Raw genomic sequence first — 25858 nt, 5'->3', positions numbered from 1 at the left:
TGGGTGGTTGGATTTTCTGACACATTATTCTTTATATTCTTCTTGTCCAGAGTAATGTTCAGACCCTCTGTCAGCTCTCATCGATTGAGGTTTGAGAATGGAGTCATCGTGGGATTTTTATAGCATTTTAGAAAATTTTCTAAATTGTGGCCTTTCTGTATTGTACAATTTTTATAGAGAGGCAAAGGTGATCAATTGCAGGTGGAAACATTTAAAACTGTTCCTGGTTGTTCTATCCAGCTATCAAAATACCCATTAGGAAAATCATTCATCAGTTGTCATGATTCTAGTTTGGCTTCATTGGCTTTCTGATTAGTTAGGAGTAGCTTACTATCAGGGTTTGAATTTACCAGTGTGTAAATTTAAAAAAAAAAAATCAAGGAAGTATTTTACATATGTTTAAGTTCAGTGATCCTTCTGAGACCCACATGTATACTGAGGGAGTAGAAACTAGGCAAAAATAGTTTTATTATTACAGAAGGAGGTGAGGATGACAACTTTATTTGCATTGATGCTTGTTACAGTTTTGACTACCTTTCTGGGCACAGCCCAATAACAAATGTTTTCAGTTTTGGTTCAGGAGGATTTGTTGCTAACAACAAATGTTCGGTGTTCAGTTGTTCAGTGGTGATTCAGCTTTAGTGTTGATGTATACAGGCCCATCAGCCGGGATTTACGATTTGAGAAGGTCCATTAAGTTTAACTCCTCAAGTTAAGGAGAATAATAAAATAAGCCATTGTCCAGCTTAAAATATATAGCAGAAATATTACATAGCGGTTTATGGACCCTGCTTGGCAGATAGATACAAACTCTTCACCTCACGAACTCTCCTTGATTAAAAACATATTTGAAATCTGTTGTGGGCTAATCTCTGTTTGAATTGGAAGTGAATGTGCATATGTAGCCTGCTAATGCAGAAAGGTGAATTCCCTCACTGAAGGAAAGAGGAAGGATTAGAGCATCCTTTCTCCTGCATCAAGGAATTGCTTAAAAATGAGGATGAAAATGGAGAAAAGTCTGAATGGTTATATGCACTTCTGAATTTTCTGCCAGTGCTGTGGGCAAGTCACAGAGGAAAAAGTACTCTTGGAATTAATTGGTTGTGATGCAAACTCGTGTGTCCTGCAGTTCCTCTGTCATATTATTCTTTTGCAAGTAATGTGAATCTGCCTCTTTGGTGTAAAGTGCACTACCAGTGGAAAATGAAGCTGCTGATACTCTATTTTACTTGAATAACTTGGGATTCACAGAAGGACAGTTTAATGTGATAATCTAGTACTCTTATTATAAAGGGAGTCTATCTGTCTTTTTTTATTTAAAATGGTCCTGGTTTATATCATAAAATCCTTTGAACATTTCATCTGGAGGTAGCTGCAAAGCAATAAGGAAAATTTACATTTTTTTTAACTCGTGTGAATTCTGTTTAAATGTATACATTTTACATGGTGATAACTTTTTGCAGCTTTTACATTTTGAATTAACAACTTCATTTCTTGAAAAAAAAATTTGCAATATATGAGCCTCTTAAAACTTCGTACTGTTGAAATACTAATCAGGATATGAGGTTCCTTGTTACCTTGCCATGCAGTAACTTTCAGTGAGACATTATTCACTGCTTAAACAAAGTTTGTGTATTTAAATTTGCTTTGTCTTCCAGGAAGATGATTCATTCTGTAACTGTTATGATTGCTAAGTTACTTTTAGTATATTTTTATTAACGATACTGTGAAAAATGGGGGAAAGCAGGTTGTAGGAATCTCATCTGTTTTGTACTGCTTCTATTTTTCTGCTTTTGTATAGTGGAATCTGTGTTAAAGCAGGGTTTTCTACTTTTTTAAAAGCATGTTCACAGATAAATTGATTCTGAAATTTACATTTCAAAATAGAAAGGTTTTACCAGTAGATATTATAAAAGATCACATTCAGATTACTTTAAAAGTTTTAGTGAAAACAACTTCAGCTCCTGCTGCAAAGGAATGTTTAAACAAAAATATCTGGACCTTGATTGGACCAGGCCCTGAAATTTTCAAAGCAAACACTTCAGACTTGTGCTAGTATATTAGAATCAGTGAAAGAACAAAAAACATTTTTTGTTTGTACTGATTTTGAAGTGCAAAATATGAACAAGTTGCAATGAAAAATAATTAAAATTCTTTGGTTATTTTTTAAAATTAAAGTAAGGAGGAAAAGCTTTGGAAAGTTCACTCAAAAAGAGTAGCTGTCCTTCACAGCAAATGCTACTAGAAATAAGCAATTTTTTTACAATGCTCCTAATTCTAATAAATAAATGTCTATGTGGAAGACAAGGGCAATAAACAATAATTCTACCAGATTGCTGAAAATTCCTGACAATTTGAATAACAAGATTAGGATAAAAGAATGATTTGTCCTCTTGTTTTCCTAAATATGTTTTTTTTACTGTTTCATCAAGCAAGAAAATTTTTTTGTGATTAGTAGGATGTATTCTTGTGATTAGTAGGATGTATTTTTGTGATTAGTAGGATGTATTCTTGATATGTAAATTATTTTCCTTACTTTACTGCTTTTAATTCCATACAATAGTAAATTTGCAAAACTTCGTGTTGTCCGATTCTTTCAAAATAATCAAATAATAAAATAACTTTATGAATAGCCATAGCTGCAAACTTTGTAACTAAAAAGGCGCACTGAATAAAGTGTTCAAGTAGGACTGATAAAATTTGACCTTGAGCGGTTTCTTTAAGAGCTTTTATTTATAGCATGTCTGCTGTTACCATTTACAGTATATTGCCTTATTCTATATTTGCATGGTTGATTACTTTTCTGCTTCAGATTTTATAACTCATCATAACTTGCTTATAAAAGGTTTTCATTTCACTAAGGAGTAAGGAAGCTAATTAGCTCATGGAGAGTAGTCATCCATGTTAATATATTGTAACACTTCAAGGACACTATATATCCACTTTCAGGCAGTTTCAAGACAGAAAATCAGAGTCTGATTTGTAAACACCATTGCAACTTAGATTTTTTGGCCAAATTATTTAAGACCCTCTTTACACTTCACTTAGTTTGGCATTGTTCGGTGTAAGTATGACTTGTGCGTATACACAACAGGTTTGATGTCTGATAATGCTGCTTGGCCATTCTCATAAGTCTCTATGGCACAGCTGGATTCTGGAACCTCTGTAATATCTCTTTTATATGGACAGAACTCTGGCCACATTTGTGTAATCGGTTTGATGATTCCTCTCCCTTAGCTCCCCGCAGTCGGGCACTGCTGAGCACATTGCTTCATTGTGCCTCATGAATATCTTCTGAACCCTGGAGTCACTTCCCAAAATGCAATGAAAGCGATGTTCAAATTTCCTCAGTAAATGCTGCTATGTGTCTCGTGTCTGTGCATCTGTACTTGGATGCTCGGTGGTTGTATTGTATCAATGAGAGTGGGAGTTTGTACCACAGTATTGGGTTATTGTATTTACAGTTAAGTTTTGCAGAAACCTGCCAAAATTGATATCTAGCCTTTGTCAAAAAAGCTTCAATTTTAAGATGATGAAAATGATTTAAGTGTTAGTATAGTAAGAAGAGTTTTGTTTGACTTACTAGAGGAATTCAGTCTCTTTTCCCTTTGATTGACACTGCAAATAATTTAGCCTGCTATGTATTAGCATAGGAAGATTTTAATTAAAAAGAAAATCTGGGTGTAAGGCAGAAGGAAGACTACTAGGTCACGTGATACTACACATATCATAGCTTGGAAGGTACCTGGATATTATAAATCAAGCATTGTCTAAACAAATACATGTTTTGTACGTCCCTGTGGGAATGAAGTGCAGATCAGTGCAGGCATTGTCATTGCTGACTTGGATACTGCTTTACTTTACAACATGATTTGATGCATTACCGAAAGGATCTGAACTGATTGTAGAGGCAATGCAGAACTTATTTTTACATCTTATGTAAGAAAAATAAAGAAACCTTCTTGTAATAGAACTGCCAGATTGAATTGACTGGCATGTTGACAACTTCCTAACCCGCTGGAGAGTAACATGCTCTTCCTACACCTACTGACTCTATGTAAGTCTCGGTGTGGAAGCTCTCTGTCCATTAAGCACTCTCTTTCGTATCAACTGGTAAATTGATTAACATTCTTGATGCAAGTGTAACTGGAATTAATACATGAGGCTTGTTACTGTCTCTGACACATGACATCATGGTAATCACTGTAGGTTTTTTTATAATGGGAGTAAAAGTTTTTGAGTAACTGATCACATAAGTGACTGAATTAGTACTTACTATAGTGTATTCTTACAGATTTGAACATCTATTTAATTGCATTTTGATAACTTTTCAGCAAGGTACATATAAAAAACGAGCCATTTGCTGTGGAACCTTTATTTTGTAGCACAGATGCTTCAGCTGAAACTTTTGTTTTGTTTTGTTTGTTATTCTTTTTTTTGTTAGAAGGTGCATGCTGGGTAGGTTTTTGGTGGGAACTAAGGAGGAGGAACCCTAGGGATGGAAGAATAGCATTGAAATGGTTATCACCGGTATGGGCTGTAAACTTACCTGTTACAAACACATTAGTGAATTTAGTACTGTTGCCAGTGAGACATTCCTCATTTGAGTAAGAATTTGAATATCCCCCTCTTGGATAGAGGGCATGTCCGACTGCATCAGGCATCTGTTCTGGCTCTTACTGTTTTCCTAAATGAATATTTGTGTGCAATGTGTTGTTGGAAACCAAAACCTTATGTCTGTGTGTCAGGAGGCAGTCATTCTTCCTGTTCTCATTTGATGAACAAAGAGGGCGAGAGTTTCAAAAATGCACTTTGGTAACGGCAGGAAGTATAAATCAGGCTTATAATGTGGCAAAACACTACGCCTTCTCTGCTTGCCTTGCTGTCTTTCAGGAGTGCCAACTCTGTGGCTGGTTAGCTTTTCTTTCTCTGTGGGGCAGATCCATTACTGTAAGTGTTTAGCTGATTTGCAATTTGAAGGAAGACTCAACTGTCTGCTGTTCATATGGAAAAGTCATAAAGCTTTTTCTGATTTTGTTGTCTCTGATGCATCTGCCTTTAGAGGCAGCCAGCCGTACTGCCACAGAGCTCTCAAGTAAATTACAGCTTGCTTTTTTAAATACAGTCACCTTAGTTCAATATGTCCTATTTCCAGTTGTGGAAATGGCCTGTGATTTAATACATTTGTCAGCCTGCTTGATTGATAAGACAAATAATGTCTCGCCATGCTTTCATACCGCTTTTTATGTTGGAAGTACTGTTCTTTTTAGTAGTCAGTAAAGGGCTCTTCTTGAGGGAGAACAGCAATATTAACTGAGAATTCCTTTGTCTTTCTTTCTGTGTGCTGAAGCACTCTTGGGCTGCTGTTCAGTTTGTAAGGGTTTTCATGCAATTCTGTCCCATGTCGCGCCCCCCCCCCCCCCCGCTCCCCCGAAAAAAAAAGAGGGGGGCATATTACACAACAGACACAGAATTTTTTCTTATTTTAGAGAGTCGCAATTTTTTAAGTAGAGTCTCAGACTATCTTAACATGCTCAGTAGCATGTAGTGGCAGGCTACATGAAGTCAGAAACTGCAGAGATCATCAGGAATGCAAACTCACTACTTTAGGTAGGTTCTGGTTCCTTTGACAGCCACTCAGTTCATTTCAGCAAAGAGACACCTCCAGGGGGTTACAAAAAGTCGTCTTTGATATTATAGTTGCTGTAGCTCCTTTTTCCAGTGCAACATTAATGAAGGTGGATGTACATGCATATCATCTCACAAAGTACTCTTCTATGCCCATCTTCTGCTACTGCCCAAACATATGTAAATAAAACCTTCTGAATTCCCATATCAGTGTATGTGCAGCTTTGGTCAAGACTGCATTGTATTTAGATGCTCTCAACAATGTTAAATTGCTTCTGCGGCCTGGTTGGTGGATCTTAAATAGTTCTTCAAACTTCTGAACAATGAATTGGGTATTTTCAGTGATTTCTTGCTGTGATAATACCAGTATCTTGACCAGGAATCCTACTTGATTGTACTTTGTTTTAAGATCTATGTACATGTGCATGCTTGCACACACACACACACACACACACACACACACACACACACACACGTATATATGGGTTTCAAAAGTACATTCTGATTAAAGGTTAGGTGGCTGAGGTACCTCTTTCAATATTGATCCATCTGTTTTCTTTTTGAGTGGTTTATGGTGAAATTTATGATAGCCAAAGATAGCAGAACATTGCTGATTCTATAGGGGTCCACTTTTCGACTCTACCTCATCTACCTTTTTAGCAAAATGAGTTTTTTTTAGTAAAAAAACTAACATGAACCAAAAACCTAAGAGCTGTTGATGGTTTTAAGAACACTGAAGCTGAATATCCATAGAATGGCATAGGTTGTGTTTTCGTTCAGAATATTTTTTATTTTGAATTACAATATACTGATCTTTCTGCCAGTACAGGTAATTAACCTGCAATTCAGACTCCTTTTGCTATGTCAGTCAAGCTGAGATAATCTGCAAAATACTTTTGTAAATGGAAACTACAGCATGTTTTCTTGTTCCTTTACTTTGATGTCCCTTTTTTTTATCCTAAGGGAAAACTCTCTCTGCTGTTAAAATCATGTGTCGAAGTACATTAACAGATTAGACCAGACATACAAAACCCAAAATTTAGAAACCAGATGTATACTTACTAAGATGTTCAGAAACTCCCTGCTGAGTTTAGAAAATTGGGATCTGGTTTAAAACTTGGCTTATGAACTGTCTAAATTTGGAGCAAAAATCAAATGATGTCATTAAAAATGTCTGTGGCTAAGAGGAGAATGGACTGAGTTTGTAACTTAGGCTAATGCCTTTTTGTGATGACATTTTTTTACAATAGTTTAATAGGAGAACAGTAAATCTTGCAGAGGAAGATGAGTAGGCTGCAAAAATGAAATTACATCTCTGGTCAAAAACTTGCAAACCTTCACAGTTTGATTTGAATTTTTAATTTTCAAAATACAGTGTCAACTCTCAAGTGAGCTTGTCTAAATTCTAGGCTCTGCATATTTAGGAGAACAGCTTGCAACAAGAAAAAAAAAATTGAGAAAACAAACTACTGAATGAGTTGACATACTGTTAATTTTCCAAGAAGTCCTGAGCATCAAGCCAGCTAAAATATTTAGGTTTTCACTTCTGGGATTTTGCTGAATCTACTAGAGTTTAAATGAAAATGACAAAGAATTAATGCTTTCAGTTCTCAAATGATTTCTTAACAAGAATGCTTTTATATGAAGTATGAGGGCTAGTTATTTTTATTTGATCTTCTTGGCTTCCAGAGCAAAGTATGGAAATGAATCACCTTCTCACTTTAATATAAAATGATGTATCATTCTTCAATAAAAATATGACTATGTGCTGAAACTATCAGAGACCAAATGTGTTTGACGTTTGCTACCACTGCTGTTGAAGAGGGATGTTTTATTTGTCAGAGGATGGATGTATTTTGGGGTTCTTCCATCAGCTATATAAGGTCAACAATGTGCTGTCTGAATTCCTTCCTCTGTTTTGTCAAATTACACTAGGTTTCAACATAAGGGAAAGGAAAGAGACACTCATAATACTTAGAGTATTATTACTTATTACTTAGAAACAAATACTTTTTCGTGACACATCACTGATCTCTGTGACCGTTTCTTTCATGCTATTAGGTTCAGTGTTTTTCTTTTTATCATAACAATGATGGAAGAAGTGGTTTGATGCTTTTTCACAAAGAATCAGTTAAATTTCTTTAGGTTTTAGAGAAACCTTTGAACAATAAAACATTAAATGGTTAAATATGTTTGAAAATATTGGCTACACCATTGACTTTTTTTTTTTTTAATACATGAGGTGTATCAGTCAGTTTCTCGTATGTAAACATTTCAGAAAGACTGCCTTGAATTTCTGGAGAATGCTTCCATAGTCATTTGCAATTTTTGATCCTCTCCTCCTTGTGAAGAAGGCAATAGAATTTAAAATATAAATGGGACTTTATATTATATAAATTCCTTCTCCTTGCAAAATCCTACTTTTTGATGAAAAGATTTTACTAATATTTATATAAACAGAAGTGAAGAAAAAAAGCCTTCAAATAGTTTCAGAGTTGGGGGGGGAGGGAATTATCAAACTGGAGCTAAGTCAAAACTTAAATAAAAATAGATTCTTAAAGTTAGTCTTGTAGGCTCGTGCCTAAGTACTTAAGAATGTAATTTGATTTTTCAGAGTTCTTGAATGTTTTTAAACTCTTGATGTCTTCAGGGACATTTGCTCTTCTAAAACTGGGGTATGTGGGTGACCACTACTGGTGGTATTACAAGAACCTAAGAAGCATTTTCTCCTTCGGAAGTACATTTCAGTATGAGATAAACTTTGCTGCTCCTGTTTTTTGGTTTTAAGCAATAAGTATCTCAGCAGTTGATCAGTGCTTTGAAATACTACCTATGTCAAAGACATAACTCCTTTTAAAAAAAACTGCTAAATACTGTCAGGGATGTTTAATTTATTTTAAACTACAGGGAGTCATAAAACTGATCCTAAAAGACCAAAATACACATTAATCTCCAAATATGGGAAAAGTGCTAGTTCTATTAGTATTAGAGATGTAAATGTTTTAAAAGACTTCAGTTCTTACAAAGAATGATTTTTACTTCATTTTACTTAATTAATTAGAAAAAATCTGTTAGGGCAGTGGTTATAAATATGATTACATTTTTACTTGTCTGAATAATGTTTTGACCTAACAAAAAATCAGTAGTATGTTTTTGAAGGATGGGTTTCAGGAATCAGATATCTTTAAAAATAGTCTCCTGAACTCAGGTATGTCTGGTTGAAGTAATTGTGAGAAGCTGCCTACTTTGGATCAACCAACTAGTATTCCTTAAAGGAATTCATGCTTTTGAGGTCTCAAATAACATAAATTTAATACCATTACCCATTCTCTGGGCGTTGGAAAAGTGAACTAGTTTCTAATACTTCTATAGGAAACAATTTCACAGTGCCACAGGTGGGATCCTATATTTTGAATGTTCTTTGTTCAAAAGCTGCTGTGATAAGTTATGAAAATAAAGGTTTATTTCCATACATATCATTTTAAGTTTCTTAAAAAATAAATTAGTGAATTACCTTTTCTATTTTGAGGTATTATATTAATCGTAAATTAAAGGTGTTGTAACAGCCACCTCCTCAGAAAGTATCATCTCCTCATTAAGTGATTTTTATTAGTAATTCGTAACAAAAAATTATAGTTTTCATTCCTTTACATTCTAAAGCTGCCATTTCAGTTAGCCTCTAAATTTCTTGTGGTTTTATGACAGAGTTTTAATTTGCTGTGGAATTACAAAAGTCCTGTAAATTTCTGTTTTCTTACTATCTATCTAGATTAGGTAGACAGAAGAATCTTAATGGTAGACAGAAAAAATTTCATCTCTGCATATAAGCAGAGAATTATATTTGCATATAATTATATATAAGCATAAAATTGTATTTGTGATTTTTTTGCATTATAGAGTTTGCTAGGTGGAGATGGCACGGAAGTGTTGTGCTTCTCCCATTTGTCTTGCTCCTAAAGTAAATTGTTCCCTGCAGGACTCTGCTGTTCCTTACAGCACCAAAATCATGAGACCGCTGTTTGTGATGTGTATTTTGTAGTAAATATAGGAAGAGAAATGATCTCTGCCAAGAATCAGAGCTTTTTAAGTAGAGGGAGGAAGACCTGAGTTCATCCTACCCGAGTGGCTTGAGTCCAAACTGTGGGTGCCATGGGTTCTCTCTGTATTTCCTGGAGAAATACAGGCTCTGCCTCAGAGAAGTTTAGCTTTCTTAAACAAGTAGGAAAGATGGAGAGACGTGTTAAAGTTTCTACTCCCTACCTTGTAGCACAAATACAGACAGGAAGGGAGGCCTGATGCTGCAGCCCAGCTCTGAGACTATCCACTGCTATAGATGGTCTCAGTAAAACTTGCATGTCCTTCTGTGGCTCGCCTGTCCTCTCCCATTTAGACTAAAATTAACAGAGATCTGTATAACCTGCCACCACTCATTCATTTTGGGGAGGGAATGTACCTTTGGGAATACCATTTGCATACTTGAGAGTGTGGCATCTACACTAATGCAATTTCATATTTAGCTGCTAAAATGTTATGTAACCTTAATGTAACTGGTTTGATTTCTTTGAGTTGTCATTGCCAAGCAAGAATGTCCTTCATGCCAGAAACTCCAGAAATCTTTCCTGGCCATCTCAATATTGCTGACTAAAGCAACAAGTGTTGTTTCAAATAGCCCTCTGGATTCAGTTGTTAGTGTGCTGTGCCTAGCGTTGTGTTGTGGGCCAGCATCTGTGTTCAGGGTTTGTTGGCACAAAAGCAATAACCATTTGGCTGTAGTGAAAAAAGGAAAAGAAGGTTGGCAAGGGGAAACATTTTTGAGGTAGTGAACTATGTTTTTATTTTTCTGTCTTCTAAACACAGGGCATTTTAGCTAATTATGTTTTCAAAACATAATCAGAACAGTACATCCCCACTACAGAAAAAGAAAATACATGTAAATTGAAGGAACTTGGAGGAAATGCAGCATAATCAACACAGGAAAGCTGAGTGTATTTCTTTTTTTACTGCATGCACTACTGTGTTGTATTCGTAACGACAAAAAGAGATACAAATTGCTTGTAGAAAGTCTGCTCGCCTAACATTGCAGTACGAAGAGCTAAGGATGGAGAGGCAGCTAACAAAAAAGATATTTCTATGGATGTGACTGTCAGGTTGAGATATGGATGACAAAATATTAAATCACTTAAGATACTCTAGTCAATGTCTGTAGATCAGCTAAAAGAAAGTGATGATGAGCGGGAGATTTGGGGAAATGATCAGTAGGAAGAAGGAAAGGTGCACAAATTAAAGATGCTTAGTTTGCTGAATGGTGAGGGTATAGGAGGCCAGATATTGACAAATAGGTTTTAGTGTTTTCTTCTGCACTTTGGACTCTGCAACACTCTCCTTTCAAAGAATGTGCGTGCATGTATCTACACGAACAGAATTTTGATCAAAATTTTGGTCTTGCAGGCATTGACAATATCATTAAATTAAAACTTAGGTTGGAATGTGTTTGGAATGTTTGATATATTGTCAAATTCCACTTTTTCTTACAAAGAGAGGGCTTTAAAAAGACATACCTGTCCTTTTGCAAGTTGCCACTCCTTTCCTGCTTTCTAGAAGAGAGGATTTGTGGGCATCTGTTTCAAGAGAGGATTCAAAATCACGTTGTGGTGCTGAGCAATGGGGATTCCAAGGTCGCTCCTGTCCATGGCTACAGCGAGCTGCAATACCCACTCAGTGCCTGCCTTGCATTCCTCTCTGGTGCAGCTCACTCTTCCCCCTGTGCACTGTGTAGATCCCGAAGTGCCTACTCAGGGGGCAATGTGCCAGGCCATGCCCTCGTAGGCTGAGTTTCAGGTGCTGCACAGCTGAGCATTTCCTGTCCCTTGTTGGATCAGGCTGTAGGTGTTTGCTTCCAAAAATAACCCAGATCATCTTTTTTCTCTCTAGAAAAGTTGATTGCGTATCAACGAGAATTTCACGCTTTGAAGGAACGTCTTCGTATAGCTGAGCATCGGACTCTGCAACGCTCTTCTGAGCTGAATGCTATCTTGGAGCAGTTCAGGCGTGCAGTAGCAGAAACTAATGGGAGTAAGAATGCACTGAATAATTTTTCAGGTACAAACTGTGATTGAGCCTTTTTTTTTAAAAAAAAAAAAAACTCTGGACTAAGAAATGGTATCCAGAAAGCTGAATGAAACTGTTCAGGGGTGCAAATAGCTCAGTTATGTAAAACTTTGTATCTCTTTTACTCTTTTCTTTTTTTTCATTTTCCAATCCTAATGATCCACCCACTCTTCATTCTTACGTCTTTAGGGACTGAATACTTACTCTGTGCCTAGCTGCAAAAGTTTGGAACTTCTGGTTACTTGTTTAACATACTGCAGATATTTTGACAGTAATTTACATCACTTTTTAAACTGACTTTGAGGAGGAAAATGAACAAGGAGTGTTTAAGAAAGTGATGAACTTGAAGCAATTAACGTATGTTCAAAAGTCAGCTGGAAGATACAAAAACATATATGCTATCTAAAGTGTTGGTTATGATTTGCAAAATGTAAAGGTAACACTCTTTTTAATGACTAGTGATTAAATATTAAATTTTTTTTTTACCCATTTTTGAGGCTGAAACTCAAGTTTAGTAGAAGCTGTGTTTGGCAATATTAGAAAATACCTTAGCACTACTCCTCAGATTGTTGCAATTAACATTTTAATTCAGTCCTGCTACTTTAGTCGCTTTGATTTTTTTCTAGGTGGAAAATCAACAACAATATGTATAAACTTTCTGGCCAGAGGTCTGATTTGGTAGTTTGCAAAAACATCGGTGTACTGGCCTAATGAGAAAAATAGCCAAAGTTGTTGGGTTTTTTTTTGAACTACCTTATTGGATCAAATTTCTTAAATCTGTTGTCTGGTTGTATTTGTGCTATGGATGTGTGTATATTTTTCATCTTCTACAGAAAAAAATCTTTCCTGAGGGTTATAATTATAGGCTTTCTATGCTGATATTAATAATGAATTGCTCTGTGTGACATTAATGGTCCATCCATCTTGATCTCTGCTAGTCCTCTGGACTTCCAGGAATGGCATGGATAAAAGTTACATTTAAGATAATCTGTGACTCTCTTCTTTCTCTTCTGTGTGTATGTTTCTGCTGTTAAAGCAAACAACAGTATACCGAGGCATGGAAATTTGATACTGGATTTATGATTAAGCTATTGTCACATTTATTTCTAAAAATGTGTTAGCTTGATTATATACTATATATGGGCATAGGGAGTTGAAATTTCTGATTCATGTTTTTAACATTCTACCCCGTCTGGATCCCATCTGCCTATAGGGCATTCTCTTTTTTCCATTTCCAGTCATGATGGGAAGTCAGCTGAAGTCAGCTCACGGATATCTCTTCATGTGAATAAATGGCAGCAATTCTGACATTTTCTTTGCTTTTCAACCACATGGAATTCAAATATGTACAGATACCTTTTGGGCCTCAAGGATGTCTGATACAGCATATTTTTAATTTGATGGTTTTGGGTCAGATCCTCTTTAATTTTATCAGTGCTGTTTCAGTAATCTTGAATTAATTTAACTGAATTGCTTTCATGCTTGGAATTTACTATTAGGTAGATTTTACTATGTTCAGTGTATCTAGGTATACGTAATACTGTGTAGTATTTGCAGTGTTTAAATCTGGAAGAAACCCAGATTGTTTTACATAAGTCATTATTCATTCACACAAAGAGCTGTCATATTTTGAGAGGATTTTAGGATGACTTTTGCATTTGAAGCTAAAGGAAATGTTAGCAGAAAAAGTAAAACTGCCCATGATGGAATCTATCAAAATTAGCATCTCTACTTATGGCACATGTTTACAAAGTGTTTTTCAAGATCAAAAGCAGTTGGGAACTTTGTTTCATCTGCAAATAGAAAAAAAAAAAGTCTATCTTTGAAGAAGTTATCTTCAGAATCTGCAATGAGAGACTTCTATGGAATTATTTTCCTCACTTCTGCAGAACTCAGATTTTTCTTGGGAACCTTGAGTCTACTTTCTGACCTAAACCTGATGTTATTAGGCTCATAAGTTCTCAAAGGTCCATATGCTGTAGTGCTTTTCATGTCTGAAAAAAGAATTGTTTTGCATTTGATGTAAGAAAATTGGCATATATTGCAGGGGAATTTAAAAACTATTATTTGCAACTTTATGAGAGCCACCTGGACATTTTCAGAGTCAGTATACTCTAATAAACAGCAAGGAATGTCTTAAATATTCTGAATGGACTAAATTAAATTTATACTAATGTCTATTTTATTGGAGACATACTCAAAGCCTTAATATATGGTACACTTAATGCTATTTTTGTTTTGTATCTGATGTTAAATGTATTCTCATATGTAGTTGTAGTTTTGAAGTTATTTATTTGCTGTTTAAATCTCTACATGGTGATGAGCTCTGTAAGTGTAAGTACAAAATAAGCTGGATAAATAAGCCTCCCATTTTTATCCATTGGAAAATAAGTAAATGGAACATTCTTTACTTCTGTGATTACACAATGTAAGTTGTACATGATCAGCTAAATATTAACTGTATCCACAGCAAAGTTACTGGGCGGAAAGCAATCTCCGCCATAGTTTATTTTAAAAATTAAAACCGGAAAAGACTTCCGTTGTACACAAAACTTGATGTGGCATTAAAATGCATCATTTGTTCTGTTTTTCCATTAGGATCAAGCTTGGATTGGTGCCTGAGTTACCACTCCATAAAACTTACTCTTTGCATTTTCTACATTACTGATTTCATGTATGTTTGCAGATGAGACACTGAAATTGTTAAAAGAGCTAACAAGCAGAAAATCTCTTCAAGTGCCAAATATCTATTACCATTTGCCTCATTTGTTGAAAAATGAAGGAAGCCTTCAACCCTCTGTGCAAGTTGGCCTTGGAAGGACAGGAGGTATGCTGATATGAGGTTTATTTTATGTTTTGTATCTGGAGGACTTTTTAGTTTTTTGTTATGTCATTTACTGCATTACTTGTTAGATCAAGGACATCTCATTTTGTTTGTGTGATATTGATATCTCTTAGAATTCGCACTGAATCCAAGATGAAAGGAGTTTGGCTTCAGTTTTGCTCTTTTCTGCATAATCTCGATCTCACCCCACCCTGTGTTAAGGTACACATTAAGAAGCATTTAGTTTGGGTGAATTTTTGTAATTAAGTAAAAGGCAACAAAGCACAGAAATATTACAGAGTCTGAACTGCTTATTGGACATATCCCTTTGGCTTTTCAGATGTGTGAGACAACCATGCATGGATATAATTATCTTAGAGTGGGTGTTTATGCTGTTTTGAACAATATATTTCAGTGTATAACTTAGAGTTGGGAGCACAAGGATAATCAGATGTAATTGCATCAATAAAATGTGGACATCGGAGAAAAAAATCAAAAAATTCAGTATTGTGCTGCAGTACTGTTGATCACTTTTCTTTTTAATCCTCACAAATTCTGAATTTTTGTCATTAGGATAGCTCCACTGAATCCCACTCTTGGAGCTCTAGCAAAAAGATATGGTAAAGCCCAACCAAGCTCATGTATCTTGAAGCATGTGTGTGTGTGTGTCTCTAGGCATGAAGGCTCCACCTATGAATTCTTGTTTCTCTGTGTGCCATCTGATTTGAACGGCTCACGTTCTTGTCATCTAAACCCCCTTTCTTTTTAATTTTTTCTTTTTTCTCCTCCTTGCTATTGAAAGAAGCCTTAGTTATTCCTAGCTTGTATGTTTTTTCTTCACTGCAGTAAGTTTGATTCCTCCTTGCTTTAACATAAAGCATGCCTGTGTGTCAAATATGGACTTATGCCACAGGGCTGTCTTTCTGACTACAAACACTGTTTATTTCAATGCTGTTAATCAGGAAGGAAAAGGCTCATAGTCCTTTCTTATTTTAAACAAATCCTGTATTATATCACACTGGAAATATATGACAGAAGTTTGAAATTACAAAATAGAAAATGGAATCAGGTTTATTTAAATATATATATATATAAAAAAGGAGGAAATTCTGAGTTAAATTTGCTCTGCTATCTTCCCCTTCCTGGTCATTGTGCTTTTGGGGTAAGTATTTGTTTCAAAAATTCAGAGCTTGTTATGTGAAGTTGCTAAGTGAAGCAGGTTCTATAAGGACTGCTCACCAAAATTGTTAATATTTCTTTGATTTTTGTGTATTTATGATGTGGTAAATAATTTCACACAGATGACTTAATGCACTGGTGTCAACCTCCCTTACTGCTTCGTGCAGTCTGGTTCATCCTTTTATTGCCCATCTGCCAGCCCTGGGTGCAGTGTGGGGTGCAAGGGAGAAAAGACTTAGAGGAAGTTAAGGAACGTGAGAATTGAATGGTCGTGTGAAAGATAGGGTGACTAGTACTGTAGTTGGGGCCAGAGTGCTTTGCACTGGAGACACTTTTACTGGGGATAAGAGCTTTCCGTGAGGGGTTTTAGGGCTATCCTGATGACCTAGACTTCTGTGTGTCCAGAAGAACTCAAATCACATGCAAGGGAAGTAAAGGAGTTTTTCAGCCGTGTCACTTTCAAATGCTGCTTCTAAGAATTTAAAAATACATACTTGTGTGGGGAAACTGGGTTGTGGAGAATGGTTATGGCTTTCTGAAGATAAAACTAAGTAAGGGAGGCTAATGAGTCTGTAAGTCTTGGTGCAGCCTTACCTGATTAATATCACGGTTGTTGATTATTACCTATGCAATAGTCTGGCATGTCTAGGATTGCTTTCTTTCTTTCTTTCTTTTTTTTTTTCCTTCTGTGTTTGCTCTGAGCATTGGTGATGATTGTTAATCATGTTCCTGATGTTGCTGGTATATTTTTAAACTAATTTTAATTACTGTGTTATCTCAGTCTTTTAACTCTTTGCATTTCTGAAGCAATGCTATATTAGGAAGCAAGATTTTTTTTCTATCTTGTGTATTAAATTACTGAAAGCACATTTCTGGTTTTGTTTGATTTCAGTTTCCATTGTAATGGGAATTCCTACAGTGAAAAGAAAAGTCAAGTCTTACCTTACAGAAACTCTCCACTCCCTTATTGATAAGTTGTCCCCTGAAGAGAAGCTGGATTGTGTTATGGTTGTCTTCATAGGAGAGGTAATCACTTTAATATTTTTATTCTGTTTCTAACCTGCCTTTAATTAGAAGTACAATTCCTTTTGGGAACTGATTGGGTCGTTGACTTCAATATGTAGAAAAATGACTGCCTTTCCCTTCTGTGTTGTTGAGATAAATAGTCCTGATGGGCCCAGCCCTTTCTATTTATCAGAGGAATAGTGGACACAGATTCAGTGGACTGGTTATTTTGCAGATCTTCTGATGCTTCTACCTAGTGACTGAGAGATGTGCGAGTCATCTTGTTCCTTTAACAGCAAAATAATGTCCAAGGAACTCTATGGTGTTGTAGGGATGAGTCTTCCTGTTCACGTCATGCTAATGCTTAGTCCTGATGCATCAGATGGATGATGCAGTTGGAGGTGTTAGGTACAGGTTGTTGTGGTTTTTGTTTTGTTTTGTTTTTTCTTTTTTCTGGACAGTCTGGACATTTTGAAAGTCTAGACAGTTTTGTTTTGTAAGTCCAGTCCTTTTGCATGGATTAATTCAAACAGTGTTCAGCTGGACAGTGTGGTCAATTTGGTTCTGATGTAGCTGAAATCTTAAGGAAAATTTATTTCAGAGATGACTTTTTTGGCTGGTGGGAACTGCATATACTTGTTTTGGTCTGTATGCTTTTACTCAAGTGTGTGACTTGGAATGTGGGAACTTTTTATAAATGTTTGACTTTCTTCCATGTAACCATATAGTGCTCTGTTGAGACAGTATGAGTCTCACAGATGAAAATGTAGATTCTCTGGGTATGTATAACTGTGAAAGCCATTTTAATCATGTGAGCCAGTGTCCATTCAGGAATGGCTAAGTGTAGACAGGCAGATAGGCATGCTGATACTTCTACGATTAGCACATTTTAAAGCTTTCTTTTAGAAGTTTAAATGGTTTTTAGCTGTACCTGAGAACTGACTCTAGTGGTCTTCTAATATATATTGCATTGTTTTCTTTTTCCTGCCAGTCAGTCAAAACCTATGTGTCTGAATAGATGCTGTTTTCTACAGAAAATGTTCTTAAAACATCCGCTGGTTGAGAATATCAAGAGATAACATTTTTACCATATTTTATATTTTCTTAAGTTCAGTATCTTATAGTTTGTTTTGTAAATGCTACAGGAAACTCTTTCAATTAATAAAGTGGCGCAGTAAATACTTTGTCCTGATCTATACTGTGATTTTCTGAGTTACGCTGTGCTTTTCAGCTTCCTTCTGTATGTTGAAACATGTTGGTTTATTGAGCGCTTTCTCCCGCTATTTTAAGGAAAGCCTATGGCCCTGGTATAGCTCTGTTTGTTCTTAAAACAAAAGTCCTTTTCTTTGTTTAAAATAGCTTTGACTGCTGGGGCTTCTTAGCCTAAAATGCGCTAGACCATTGCTATCATTAACATGTACATTAATGAAGGCTTAATAAAAAATATATTAGAACTCTGATCATCTACGCTTGTATTCAAATAGCAGCAAAATTTTCTGAAACGTGGTAACGGCCTCTGCTAAACAATTGTGCAGTTAAAGTGCAGAAACAAATGGTCAAAGTGTGAGGTTATGTAATTTTGCCAGTAAGCTTTAAACTGCTATCTGCACTTTGTCTATAGGCTGTACCAACAAAAAGAATAGCAAGACTTTACAAAAGTATTTTTTAGAAGGGAATTATACAGAAAGTGGTATTTTGAAAGGCTCATACTAGCATTTTCTTACTGAGTCTATTTGAGAAATCAAGTTGACAGTGTTTTAGAAGCATTGCTAGGAGCCACAGTCACGGATTATAATCTCTTTGGGCTAAACACCCTACAAAACTTTTTTAATCCTTCTTTTCCCCAGCAGTTCCATCCCATTCCTCCTTCGTAAATTTGACTTTTATATGGAAAAGAAGTTGAAAATTAAGGCTAATCACCTATGCAAACAGTATGAATAGTATAAACAGATGAGCTAGTAAATACAGATGCATTATAGTTGCTGAAGAGATTTGCATATTCATTTACTGTATGGATATTTCTCAGAAATGTAATTATACACAGTAAATTTCCATACTGGAATTTCAAGGAATTCTAAAATATCTGGATTGATGTGATATCTAATCACCAATTTAAATAATTACTAGAAGTGCTTAACAGTAAACTGTGCAACTGTGCCAGTAACTGACATATGTCTGTTCTCCAATTTGTTAAAAATAATTGCATTGCAGAATAATGTGCAGGTATTCATTAGGATGACTAATAAATAGGCATGATTCATTATACTTCTATCCTAAAATCTTTTTACTCCCTTTCACTATGTAGCTAGTTCATAGGCTTGTCAGATGATTTGAACCGATGATTCAAATATCACAAATATACTTTATATGAGAATTTCAGAATAAACGATAAGCTCTAGGTTTCAGTAGCTGTGAACGCCAGATTAAAATGACTGTCTCATATTTGTACGTAATAGAGATTGTAATTAATATGGGAATCATGGTTCTGAAATACTCTACAACATCATAGTTGAACAACAGATGTAATAGAAATGTATACTACTGAATATGAGAGAAATTAAAATACTTTTCTGCTTTCTAAATAAGATTTCTCCCTGTGGAGAGATCTTGGTTCCCATGAAGAAAATAGACTTATTCCAGAGATATTTCTATCACAAATAATTGTCTGTCCACTTCATTAATCAGGAGCTGATTTAGCTGATTAATCAGAGCTAATCTTAGCATAGTCTTTTATACAAGCAGTAATCAATGTATACTGAAAAACTATGAGCCCTTGATTTGACCGAACATATAAGAAAGGCAAATCATTTCAGAAAGAATCAGAAGATGCTTCAGCTATGCAAAATCATTTTGTTAATAGCATATGCTACTGATTACATCTGATTAGGCAATAATTTAACAACCATTTGTTCTTGGAGCGCTAGTCCATGTGTTATACTTCTTAAATATTGCTTATTCAAATCTTACTCCATTGGTTCACATACATACCATTCAGCTAGGCTAGAATAACCTGTGAGCCTTGAATATCTTTCACTACTATTTTATCAGCTCTTTCTGTAAATAGTGGCTGCTTAATTAAAAGATCTTAATCTTCAATAATGTTTTCTCTGTCCTCCTTCTGTGGAGAGTAGTTTTTTTCTTTATTACTTTGGTGGAAAAGTTTCTGTACTGGTTGGGTCACAGTGTGACACAAGCACCCAACGAGATCTCATCCTGTGCACTGGTATGAACAAAACATTAGTAAATTAATCACTGAGTGCGCATACTGAATCAAACCTGGCTGAACCTGATTTGAAAGTATTAACATTAGAGTACAGTATGGAAAATTACTCCAGCAAAAATAAACAAGCCTGGATTTTTTCACCACTCCTTGCTCTGGGCCTGAACTATAGATCTCTTTGATCAGCAGACCTCTTGATAGAAAACAAAGGAGTATTTCGTCTCTCTTGCTCTCAACCCAGATATATTTATATCATCCTGGCTACAGAAAAGACTGTTGAGCCAAACTATACATCATCTTCACCAGGAACTTTTAAAGGCCTACACAGATGATAGCCCTTGCTTTGGACATCTCATTCAAAGCTGATCAAGATGAAAAAGCACAGCTTCTAGATATACTGCCAACTTTTATATCTGGAGGGGTAGCTTGGGCTGTCAGTGAGAATTGGAGAGATTTATTCAAGCTGCTGTTGGAATCCCAGCTTCTATCGCACCCAAGCTGAATGAAGAGTGTAGATTGCTGTTACTGGGCATCATCATAGGATTTTGCACTCATCTTTTCATGGCAGTGACTAGCAAAAGTGTAAATGGAATTAATACCAGCGATACAGTCTTTCTTAGATCTCATGGGAGGTTCTTGACAGGAGTTTGAAACTTGCCATGGGCCTGAGACAAATTTAATAACTTCAGCAGAAAGATAAAATTCAGAACTGTGCCCTTGTCTCAAGCCCTACATTTGCATGACTGAAATGCAAATCTTTATAAAATTCCTTCTGAGATGCACCTGGGCAATAATATCTGATGTTTATGGTAAGGGAACATTACTGGTAATGGTCAGAGTTGTGTTTTATCTCTCTGGTAGCATCCAGAATTTCTGTGAGATTGAAAGTAACACTAACAACCTATTTCAGAAGTTTTGTAGCAGGTGATTTCATACCTGGGTGTTTGACTGGATTTACACTGTGTTAATCAGAGTTTTGGACAACATTATCAAATTTTGCTGCTGTGGTCTGCCTTGGCCTGAAGATACATGTATTCTTCTTCTTTCCAGATGCTGCAAACCAGGCTTCATGGGTACACACAAAGCTAGTCAAAGGCTGTCACTATGTCACTTATTTATGTCAATATTATGTCACTAACATAAATTCCATTTGGGTGTGCTGATTTGCTTTGTTCCTTGATTTTTGTTCTGGCTGGTTCACAGCACAGTCCATGAAAACTTATGCCTTGATGACTGAATAGTTGACATGCAGGGCTCAGGGGCAGGGATACAAGAGAGTGAGGTGAGACAAGCCAATGTACTTGGACTCCTGATACTGCTGTTGAAGACTTCACGTTGTGAAACTCCATCCAGAACTTAATCACTGAAATGGCTGGAGGGAGAATGGTAACTATTACCTGTGCAGCAGTCCCCGCTTTCAATGAGGGAGAGGTAAAGGCATTAGCTGGTGGAGGATGCAGAGGCTACTTTTTTGCTTATGTAACTTTGTTTATGGACGGTTGCTTTATGATAGTGTTCTGTCTTCTAGTTTCTTGCTTTGAGTCTTGTTGTTGTGTTTCCTGTATTTAGCTTGAAATTGCTGCTTCAGATCTAAGGGAAGACCTTATATGCCTGAAAATCTTTTTTTTTTTTTTTCCCAGCCGTAGTTGTTGAACTCTAACAGAAATTTTTACCTTTTTCTCACAAGTTTTGTTTACACCATTGCAACCAGTGGAAACCACTACTGCAGCTTTATTCTTTCGGGCTTTTTTTTTTTCTTTTCTTTCTTTTTTTCCTCACAGCATCAATGTCCAAAAGTATATTACCTTCTCTAAATACCATTTTAGTAGCTTCTTTTTCCTATCTGAATTCTAAGGCTTTGTGTATATAGGTAATTATATTCATTAGTATTTTCACCATTTCAAGTCAAACATACATTTTCTTTGCCTTTTCTGGAGGCTGTCAATTTTACTCTGTTAATTATTATTTAAAATACACTGTACAATTATTCTACCCCTATATTATAGGGATGATGAGAGATAATCAGCAGTGAAATGACCAAGTATTATAGATTCAAATGATTATTCCACAGAGGTTTTTTTTTCCCCTTAAAGATGCCCTTGAATAAGTTTCAGTTAAAAATTAAGATTTGGGTAATCTGACAGTTCAGATAAACGTCATTGTTTAGATTGTCCTAAACAGAGAATATCTGAATTCTTTCCTCCTTTGCCTGTGGCTTCCCTTTCTGGTCTTGGAGTATTTCGATATCTGCAGCTTAATTTCCTTTCCTAGTGGCTTGTGAAAACACTCCTTGGGATTTTAGTGCCATCCTTCCTTCTATTTGAATTGCTCTTCCTAAAATCAACTCTTATTGACAACTGAAATAGAAATTTCATTCTGACAGATGTTTGGCCTCATCAAGCAAGATCTGAGATTCACAGAATCACTGAGGTTGGAAGGAACCTCTGGAGATCATCTGGTCCAACCCCCCCTGCTCAAAGCAGAATCAACTGTTCTAATTTTGTGCATTTTGCAGTGTATTTCAATATGCATCTTGAAAATATCAGCATTAAAAAAAGGTTAAGGTTGGTAAGTCAAACTCCCAGAACAAGAAAAGGCTAGAATTGCATTGCCTATCCATTATATCCTGGCATTCCCTCATGTTTTACGTGTTTTTTACCACCTTCGCCTACCATTCCCCCCCCATTTGGAGAACCTCAGGCTAAAATGAAACGTCTACTAGCCAGGTGGCTGTATTGATGCATACAGTTTAATTTTTTCAGAGCAGCTCCAGTTTTGTAGCACTTTATATTGCCAAGTCCAGTGTTCAGCACTTCTGATCACATCTGGTGGGAGAATCACAGGGAATTAGGGTAAGAATAGTGCTTAGTGGCAAACTGTGGAAAATGTATATCTATCCAATATCACTAACGAACTTTTTTCAGGAGGAGTGGGACAGGATATAAAAGGGGGGGGGGGGACAGGAATCCCCCACTGTACAGTGGACTGTAGATGTCTGAACGTCAAGGCTATTTTTTGTTTCTTCTAGCAGTACTATCTCTTGTTCACTGACAAAATAGCCGCATGGTCTGATGCAAACAATTTGTGCACTTACTCTGCCTGTATGCCAAGCCAGTTCCAGTCCTATTTGGACCCACTGTTGTGCTCATTCAGATTTTACATATGTGGACTAGACCTGATTGTCAGTTTGACATAATGACAAAGATGCAATCTGGATGACCCACTGGATGAAATTAAGAAGCAAAATCTAAAACAAAGAAAATATTTTTCACTAAGCACATAATTAAATTGTGGCCCCTGTTGCAACAGGATATTGTGGAATGTAAGTGAGTAAATTGGTTCTGAAAGGAACTGAGCAAATTTACTGTGAACAGATCCAGTAGGAGCTATTGAATTTAATGATATGGATACAACTTGGGCCTAGGGAATTGTAAACTGTTGATTACTGAGAAATGGGAGGTATATGAGGGAAAGGCTCATTCTATACATACCCTGTTAATTCTATCTTTTTTCTGAGCATCTGCTACTGGCGAAGATAGCAGATGAACTTTTGGTCTGGATAGTACGTTTGGTGTAAATTGCCGTGTTTTTTCTTGCATTTTGAGAAGCAGTCCACCTTCTGTCATTCTTGGAGGCATGAGTTAGATAAGATTTAACAGTATGAAAAAGTTGTTGGTTCTTAAAACTAGAAATCTTGGTTTTGGCTTCCAGTTGTCCAGCCATTAATTGAAACTTCCTAACCTCTCATTTTGCCTGCTAGTGAATGCATTCCATACTACTTTGCTATGCACACGCTCTCTCATAAACATCAATAAAAACGATTGGAGAGTTCATTACTGCTCTGGTTCTTTGTGCATTTGTTATGAATAACAATGTTTCTTCAGGCTAACCTTAGAATAATTGTGGATTTGAAATACAGTCTCACATAAACTAGAGAAGGTTCTTTAGGGAATTGTAGGGCAGCATTTTACAAAGAGTGAGAGAAGTTAGAAAGTAATTTCACTAACACTCAGAAACTTTAGTTTATTCCACAACAACTGACTCCCAGTTTTCTTCTAGAGAGATTCTTCAAAGCACTGTGTGTGTCAGTCATCAAAACTGCTGAGGCAAGGAGTTAAATTTTAGATGTTGCCTTATTCACAGGCAAACTCCATAGGTTTCATAAGCTAAAATCTCCTTTGCTGCTAAAAGTTTACATGGGCTCAAGGGATACTGGGAAAGTACATGGAAGAGGAGTCTACTGAGGAATATTAAATATGAAATCATGGCTGGCTCAGGAAGTTTCCTGAATTGAAGGTAATTGGAGCATGGATAGCATCAGAAGGAAGTATTTTATATACTTTTTCTGTTCTTACTTTTCCCTGTGTATCCTTTCATGGCGTCACTGTTGGAAGCAAGATGCTGGGCTAAATGGATCTTTGGTCTGAGCTGGTATGAATGAAGAATAGAGGGTGTCTCACTCCAAGTTTTGTGCTTGCTCTCAGAGATCAGTAATTTCATACGACTAGGAAGAAAGAACAGTCAGGAAAGATTTGAACTGCTGATATTGAAATAACCACCCTTGTTTATGCTTTTCATTTGCTTCCGGAGATCCAGCTAACAAGACAGACTTGTTTGTGAGGCTCTAAGTGATTCACTGATAAGATGCATCTCTGTGGCTGGCATCATTAACTCTTTGATTGTGGCCTATCACATCTTTTTATTCAATCACTTTAAAGGGATTAGTTCTCTAAGTGTTCATTTTTGCTTCCCTTTGTCAGATCCCCAAGTCCTAGGGCTTATTTCATGTTCAACCCTAAGAGTGTTTAGTAAGCAAAACTTCCCTCTTTGTCATTTTCTCCTGATTTGGTAGACAAAAACATTCATAAATGTCTTGAAGGTTGTGCTGCTTTGACTGGACTCACTAATGATGTTTCCTTTCAAGAGATTCAAGCAGCACTGATACTATGAGCCAGAACTTAAGTTCTTCATAACTACTTCAAGGTCAACCTGCTGTCTACCAGATGATCTTCACTGGAAGTCTGAAGAACAGTTAAACTTTCATTCATTCAACTAAGCTAGATTTGTCTTTTCCTGTTTGAGGATCCTGGAGAAGACAAGGGTTTTACTCCCTCCTATTAGTTCATGCTTGTTTTCAGCAGTCTAGTCCTGCAGGTTGATTAAAAAGGACCTTAGGTTTTATTTTATTAAGGCAGTGACCTTTTGAGCACCTTCTTCCTCAAAAATGGGCAATAGATTTTGGTCAATAGTAGATCTTTCATCACTTTTTAGTTGTTAGCTGAATTTATTGACAGTGGTTGAAAGAGCTTTACAATAGGGCAATTATCTGGCTATTCCCAGTTCCCTTCGGTTGTTCCCTTGCAAAGTCTTCTGCGTAGTTAGCTCTTCCCTTGGGTGTGGTCACAGCTTGACAGAATTCATTGCATATTCTCCTACTTCATTACACCAGGTTGTGTGAAATCACTTATGGATGTCACCTTCCTGGGACATGTTCACAGCTGAAGGGTGTTGGCAAAGATACCTCCTAGTGTTAGGTTGGGTAATGAGAGGAGTTTGTTGCCTCTGGAAGTTCTGATGTGGAAAGACAGCAGTCAACCTGCTATCCTGAGGGGAAGGATTTGGTGTTGAAATCCTAGCTCTGAATCGCAAATGCTACTTGTTAGTAGATAAAACTATAACTACTTATTTTGAAATAATGGCAGGATATCCAGTTTTTAATGCACTTTCTCTTGTGAAAAATGATACTGCCTTTTTTAAATTTTGATGTTCTTTTTCATTCTAAAAGTGGCACCTCCTTTTGCACTATGCTGATGTAGTGATTAAGTGCTGATTTGGAAGGAGGATTACCTATCGAACCAGCATTAGTATTTGCTTTATCTGGTGGTCAGTGCAGC

General features: G+C 36.3%; 1 protein-coding gene across 5 annotated transcripts in view; it reads left to right on the top strand.

The window, feature by feature from the left end:
* Positions 1-25858, top strand: part of MGAT4A (alpha-1,3-mannosyl-glycoprotein 4-beta-N-acetylglucosaminyltransferase A) — a 78492-nt gene that overhangs the window by 19531 nt on the left and 33103 nt on the right. For all 5 annotated transcript variants that reach the window (XM_026103275.2, XM_026103276.2, XM_026103274.2 and 2 more), the window contains exons 3-5: positions 11560-11727; positions 14423-14563; positions 16632-16765. In XM_026103275.2, coding sequence (XP_025959060.2) covers positions 11560-11727; positions 14423-14563; positions 16632-16765 — 443 coding nt within the window. The remainder of the gene's footprint in view (positions 1-11559; positions 11728-14422; positions 14564-16631; positions 16766-25858) is intronic.

Source organism: Dromaius novaehollandiae, chromosome 1 (assembly GCF_036370855.1).
Source record: "Dromaius novaehollandiae isolate bDroNov1 chromosome 1, bDroNov1.hap1, whole genome shotgun sequence".
NCBI classification, from domain to species: Eukaryota; Metazoa; Chordata; class Aves; order Casuariiformes; family Dromaiidae; genus Dromaius; species Dromaius novaehollandiae.
Note: the sequence above shows the minus strand (reverse complement) of the source record. Positions and strands in the feature narration are given on the sequence as shown.